At 37.9% G+C, this 7,175-nt stretch overlaps 1 protein-coding gene across 1 annotated transcript; it reads right to left on the bottom strand.

The window, feature by feature from the left end:
• Window positions 1-4,351: 4,351 nt before the first annotated feature.
• LOC149209697 (putative LRR receptor-like serine/threonine-protein kinase At3g47570) lies at window positions 4,352-5,068 on the bottom strand. The gene has a single exon (XM_089398709.1). The coding sequence runs from the start codon at window positions 5,066-5,068 to the stop codon at window positions 4,352-4,354; it is 717 nt and encodes a 238-aa protein (XP_089254835.1).
• Between the last annotated feature and the right edge of the window lie 2,107 nt (window positions 5,069-7,175).

Genomic DNA, 7,175 nt, shown 5'->3' with positions numbered 1-7,175 from the left:
TATACACCATACTTCCTCCCAGACTTCTGGGCGCGGTGTCTGTTCTTGTTTTAACTTCTGTATTTCCAAACACAAATTTGGACCTGTGCTTGGATTTGTTGAACTCCCAACCCTGGGTCCTGTACCAGGGTTTCGTGCAGCCGCATTGCTGCCTCCAATGCTTCCGCTTGGGTTGAGATCTTCTGTTGTGACAAGGCTGACTTCAGATATGGCGTTAGTGATGTGATGAACCAAGCACAGTGTTGTGCATCCGTCAGGGTCATGTTGGCCTCGCGAATGGTGCTTTTCAACCTCTGATCCAAATCCCATGGGGTCTCACCAGGCATCATCATGATCTCTTTGAATCCAACAACCGACTGTGCTTCTGACTTAGGCCGGCTAAAATCCTTTGTTAATTCAGTATGGATGTCCGCTATCCCTGTCGTTGGGTTGATGCTTGAATACTTCATGTACCATGTTAGTGTTCGATCCTGTAGTGCGCTGACTAAGATGGATTTCTTGATATTATCATCCACGACCTGTTGCGCATTCCATACTGACGTTAGTACAAACCAAAATTGTTCTGGGTCTTCACCTCCTGCTCCTTTAAACACTGGTAACTGAATCGTGTTTGCCATAGTTACCCTTGTTTTACTACCATCCCTGATCCTTTTGATTTTTCAACGTTCTTTTCTATCGAGTCCTCGCATTTCACACTAGACACCCCTTATGCAGATCCTGGTCCCGACAACAGAACCATTTGTTGGCTTATATGGGCATGATCCAGGTTCGGAAGATTTATTTAGCCAAACAAATCTCGCAGCTACCGGCCCTTTTGGCAATAGCCGGTGGAGCGCGGACTGAGGTCTCACCCGAGGTAGCAAGGGAGGGTGCTTGAACCAGGTTTCCGCACCCTAGGGATGTCTTGGTGTGGTCTGGAGATTTCGCGCACTAGTTTACAGCTCCGCGTTGCTCGGTATTTGCACATATCCAGCTTGAGTATATCTTTCTTATTAGTGCACTATTCTATTGGAGGATGTGGTTACAAATTAATAGGGTCTTTAAGCAAACATTTAACCAACACAACTGATTCACGCATTAAAATGAACCCAGATTTACATTCATTCAAACCATAAGTAGATTAAAGTAAACAGAGATTAAAGTTTCAGAAGAAACTTATCTTTATTTCCACTTTATCCTTAATACATCCAGATCCGCCCTACGCACTCAGCTACAGGGGTTCGCACACACAGCTGCAGAGCCTCTACCTACTACCCCAACCCTCGACTTGGACTTACAGATGCTTTCAGACTGTCTTCTTCAAAAACCCATTACATTCCATCATTTTTCCAAAAAGAACTGCCTTTCCCTCATAGAGCCGCGCTCTATTTATACCCTCCCTTGGCCCGCGATCCCTATGCGGGACGACTCTATTTATATTTCTTTACATTATTTTCAGGCAAACTACCCTTTGACTCAATCCTACTATAATTCGCACTCCGCATACTTCAGAGTTTTTACAATAATTTAATCCTACTTTTTGGGCTTTCTGCCCCAAAACCGTTATGCGGGACCTCCGCTACCCAAAAAAATAAAAAAATAAAAATCACATTTAAATGGATTTTTAATATTTATACTATTGTTAACAACATAAACAAATTACTTATAGTTAAACTTAAAATTTATGATGATGATGATGACGACGACGATTAACATCCACTGAGACCAAATTGGTCTATCGGACCTATAATTTTCTTAGTTTTTAATTGTCTGGCTCCTTGTCTTTCTTGGCGAGATTGGTGCTGTAGCTTTCTTTTTTTTCTCTACGGTCTTCCAACTTCCTTTATCTTGCATCTCCTTCATCTCTTTTGGTTCTTGGGACATTGGTGTCTTAGCTTCGCGATCTATTGTGTTCGTCCTTTTGAAGATAGTCGGAGAAGAAGTTTGGTCTAGGAGATCTACTTTGCTATTAAATGAAGATTTATTTTGTGTGGTATTCGAATCCTCATAACTGTTGATGCTTGAGGTGTTGTCGAGTTCACTTTTTTGTTGTTGGGTGGGGCTTTCCCCCTGCTTGTCTTGAGAGTTGTTTCTTTCTTGCCCGATTTCTTGTGATTCAGAGTTTTCTCGAGAGTATTCTTCTTTGATGACAGTGTAGTGTTCTTTTTGTGCTCCTTCCCACCATGTAGATCTGTGGTGATTTTTTCTAGTAGAATTTTTTTGGGAGGCTTTTGAGCAATTTTTGGCTAGATGGCCTGTCTCAAAGTAGGATCGACATCTGAAGAGGACACTTTCATAATCGAGTTTTTGGTTCCACACATAGTCTTTACTTGTTAGGTGTATTTCAGCTGGGAATCTAGCGATGAAGTCCATTTCCACACAGATGCGTGCATAGGTGGTTCTGACATATTCCTCTGTTTCTGGGCACCTGCAGTAAAATTTCCCAATTTCATTTCCAATGGCTTTTAGCGAGGAGGAATTCCAAAGATGCAAGGGTAGGTTTGGCAATCTCACCCAAACTGGTGCTGAGGTTATGACTGTTGTTGAGGGATCGAATGATGGGTTCCATGGCTTCATGAATAGGCTTGAGTTTTCCCAAAACCAAGGGCCAGAATCTAGAATACATTGTCTGCTTTTAGGGTTTTCAAAATCTACTATAAAGAAACCCCTAGCACAAAGGTAGATATTAATTGCATCAGAAATGACAGGCTTCCATACCTCCGAGATCCAGCTGTGGAGATCTCTCAGTTGCGGCCAAAAACCATTGAATCGGCAGATTAGGACACTTTCAAAAAACTTCAAAGCCTCATCGAGTGAGGCCTGGTCCACCTGGACAGTGGGAGCTGGGGCTTCACTGACGATATGGGCAGGAGCTTACCTCCCAGAGGTGGACGGATCTAAGCCAGCAGCTATTTTCACGAAGCTGGGAACCATCTATAGAATGGTCTCCTGCTAAGTATAAAAATGTTTCTGCAGAATTTTACAAAAGGGAGCCACACAGGCCGTTCAGATCTGTGTCTCAGATCTATAATATTTTACTTGCCCGTAGAAGATTAGACCCAGCTGCATCATACAAAATGTCCAAAATTAATTGGAATTAAGAGAAAAAAATGAAGATAATTGTGTGTTGAATCATACAGATCCCATAAACAAGGCTCTTTGTTACAGATCCAATAAGCAGTTATCTACGAGAGATGTCTATAACACCAAAATCTGAACTTACAGATCATCGTTGTTTCAAGTCCTGCTCCGTTTCCCACGATCGCTCCAAGGATAATACAATTATAATCCATCCACTTATGCTCCAAGGATAATACAATTAATTTCCTAAGATTTTTTTCTAGGGGCTCTTACATTGCAGATATGAATATTGACATCATGGACAATAGTAATAAATCACATTAAGATGTAAATTTTTCATCTAGTTAATAAAATGTTATTAAAGCATTTAATTTTCATATTAATATAAATTATAAATCGATAGTAAACACTAATGAAAATCTAGTTGAACAATTAAAGAAAATATTTAAAAAGTAATCAAACTCCAACATAATTATTAAAATCAATTCATTAAGCTAAAATATGTGTTTATAAGTCATTTTTTTTTTAATAATCATTTCCTTTCAATTATAGAAAAAAAAAGAACAGAATTATTTTTTTGACAATTAAAAATTTTGACGTTATGAATGGATAATAAAACAAACCAGTTGCAATTCATATAATATTGTGTTGCAAAAACATGTACTCTTTCTTTTGACAATCACGACATGTAGATAAAAATACTAACAGAGGTTTACTTCAACAATTATAAGTTAAAAAAATAATTGCCACTGTATGAATAATAACAATATTGAAATCTTCTGGCATTGCAATTTTCACAAACTAAAATGAAGAAGAACTATGGGCATTTGATGCATGTGCATCACTCCTTGATGCATTTGTATTGCTAAGAAATATAGATATGCTTTGTCTTAATCTCCTAGAAGCAATTGTATTTGCCCCCAAATCATTTATGAGCCTCTCCAATACCAACACTACATCTCTCATAGTTGGTTGTTCATTGGGTGAATCTTTCGAACAAAGAAAAGCGATCCGTGTCAAATAAATTATGCAATTGAATACATTATTTTCTTCAAATTAATCTCCATCCACCTCCCTTAAGAAGGTTGTGGTCAATTACCTCCATTACTCTGCTTGGAAAGGCTAGATTTACCCACTTGTGCAAGTTCAGGTCACCATAAAACATATCATTAGTTGGTCGTTTCCTCGTAAGAATTTCCAATAACAAAATGCCATAGTTGTAAATATCTCCTTTGTTAGACGTTGGCTCACTGAATCCATACTTTGCATTCATGATAACGTTCATCAAATTTTACCCTACTGGCCCATACAAAAATGTTGATGAGGCATTTAGAAACAACACGTAAACATTTAACATTCTAAATGTCATAACTGGTGCAATATAGCCCATAGATCCTTTCAAAGAAAATAATGAAGTAAGTGACTCGGTGGAGGTTTCATTATTTAATCTTGCAATACCGAAATCGGTTACATGCCTCGACATGTCTTCATCAATAAGCACATTATTGGGTTTTAAATGACAATGCACTACCATCACAAAAGAATCATGGTGGAGATATTCAATGGCATGTGCCACATCTATTGCATTGTCCAATCGTGTTTTTAGTCCCATTTCACATGCAGCTTCACCATTGTTGTCATTTGTATTAGGATACAAATGCTTCTCCAGGCCTCCATTAGACATAAATTTGAACACTAATCCTTTGAAATCAATGTTGCAACATGAGGTTATGATTTTCACCAAATTTTGATGTCGAACCTTTTGCAAGAAACTACATTCTGCTTTGAAACTCTTTTCAACCTTGTCCTTTAGCAACTGGAAAACTTTTACAGCAACAAATGTTCCATCACTCAAAATTCCTTTATAAACTGAACCAAAATTCCCTGTCCCCAACAAGTTGTCCTCGACAAATCCATTAGTTGCTATATGAAGCTCTTGATATGAGATACTTTTGTGCTCCAACCTTTGAAAAATGGCTTTTGAGGAATCAAAGTTTTGCATAGGCATATTTCTTTTCCAAAGGAATCCCAAAAGTAAACAACATAATATAAAAGCAGCTCCACTCACTGCCAGTATCAATCTTTTCACAAGTGCAAAATGATGTCTTGGTGTTTGACATGCAGGCAGTTGAAATACTTGCAATCCACAAAGGCTAGGATTTCCAATTAGGACATGACAATTGTTCGATTTTCAAAAAAGCCTCCTTCTGGAATTTCCCCTATGAAATTATTGAAAGACAAATTCAAGCTTTGAAGCATTTTCAAATTCTTGAGTGCAACCATTGATATTACAACTAATAAGTTGTTGGAAGAGAGGTCCAGGCTTGCAAGGCTTTGTAAACTTCCAAGTGAATCTGGAATAGACCCTTGAAAGGAATTGTGAGATAAGTTTAATAATTGTAGCTCATTGCAACTTCCAAGTGCAGGGGGAATTGCCACAATCAATTAATTGAAATAAATGTCTATAGCTTGAGCCATTGCAATTTTACCAATCTCCATGGGCAAGGAACCTTCCAATGAATTCCATGAAAAATTCAAATAGAATTGTAGATTAGAAAGTTTACAAATTTCATGTGGTATACTTCTAGAGAGCCTATTGTGAGATAGGTCAAGCAATTCCAAATTTATACAATCTAGTAAGTTGGAAGGTATGCTTCCTGATAACTTGTTGTGATGAAGATGTAGTCTTCTTAGTTGTTTAATGTGTGAAAGGGAATTTGGAATCTTTCCAGAGAGATTATTTTGACTAACATCCAAGAGACCAATGTGGTGTAATCCTTCAAAATCGTCAGTATGTTTCCTTCCAAATTATTGTTACTTAAATACAATCTTTCTATTTTTATAAGTTTTCCTAATAGTGGAACATTACCATTTAGAAAATTTTCACTTAAATTTAAGAAAGTTAAGCTACTAAGATTTCCTATATGTGGAGGGATGTTCCCTTGTATTTTATTATTTGATAACCCTAATATAGATAAATTAGTAGAAAGTCTACCTATGGCAAGGGGAAAAATACCACTTAATTTATTGTTGTGCAACCATAGGTACTTTAAGTGAGAAAAATTAGTAAGAGCTATATGAAAAGGCATATTTATAACATTACCACTATCAAGTTGATTTTTATTTAAAAGCAATGTTTCTAGAAAAGATAACTTAACCAAATTTATAGGCATGGTCCCACTCAGCTTGTTATGACTTAAACCGAGTGATACCAAGTTAGAACATTTTCCAATAAACTTTGGAATCTCTCCATTAATTTGATTTAAAGCTAAATTGAGATATTGCAATTTAAACATATTTGACAAGGATGTGGGAATGCAACACAAATCATTTTGGACAATTGAAAGTTCTTGCACATGGGTTTCCCAAGGAAGAGGGAATGGTACCTGTTAGGTCTTTCTCTCCCAACCAAATCACTTTCAAATAAATGTGGGAGGGAACCTAAATCCCTCGGGATATTTTCCATCAGACAGTTGTTGTGGAGTGACAGTAGAGTCAAATTTCTGGAACTGTGAAGTTGACTCGGAATAGGACCGGTGAGACTATTTGATTCCAAACCAAACTCAATCAATGCTGAAAGATTTTCCAAGGAAGAGGGAATGGTACCTGTCAGCTCGGTGACTCCCAGGTAAATATTTTGAAAATGTGGGAGGGAACCCAACTCGCTAGGGATATTTACAGTTAGATTGTTGAAGGAGAGTGCCAGAAGAGTCAAATTTCTGCAACTGCCGAGTTGAGTTTGGATATTTCCTTCCATTCATTATGTGCCAAATCAAGCACCCTCACACAAAAGATGTGTCCCAATTGAGACGGGATATGACCAGTTAGATCATTGCCTCTGAGATAGAGTGTGCGAAGAAACGACAAATTGCCGAGGCAAGGGGAAATGGTGTTAGGTAAACTTGACTCAGGATAGAGTCAAAGTAGTGATGGTTTTGGGGCACATGGTATTGTGCACTCATAGTATTCTGCCCGTGGTATTATATGTAATGGAGCTTATAAAAAGCTGGAAGGACTTCATTGTAATGCAAGCCTTGGAGGTGAGCGGTGAAGGCTCACTTGGTCGGATTGGCCAGGGTTTTGGCCAATGCTAATGAGATCTTATTAGTAAATTT

The sequence above is a fragment of the Pinus tabuliformis genome, chromosome 1_2 (genome assembly GCF_031772625.1).
Source record: "Pinus tabuliformis cultivar Carrire ecotype Pingquan chromosome 1_2, CPIR1, whole genome shotgun sequence".
NCBI classification, from domain to species: Eukaryota; Viridiplantae; Streptophyta; class Pinopsida; order Pinales; family Pinaceae; genus Pinus; species Pinus tabuliformis.
Note: the sequence above shows the minus strand (reverse complement) of the source record. Positions and strands in the feature narration are given on the sequence as shown.

Coding starts and splice junctions, on each gene's coding strand:
- LOC149209697 (XM_089398709.1), bottom strand. CDS start 5,068: ATGCCTATGCAAAACTTTGATTCCTCAAAAGCCATTTTTCAAAGGTTG.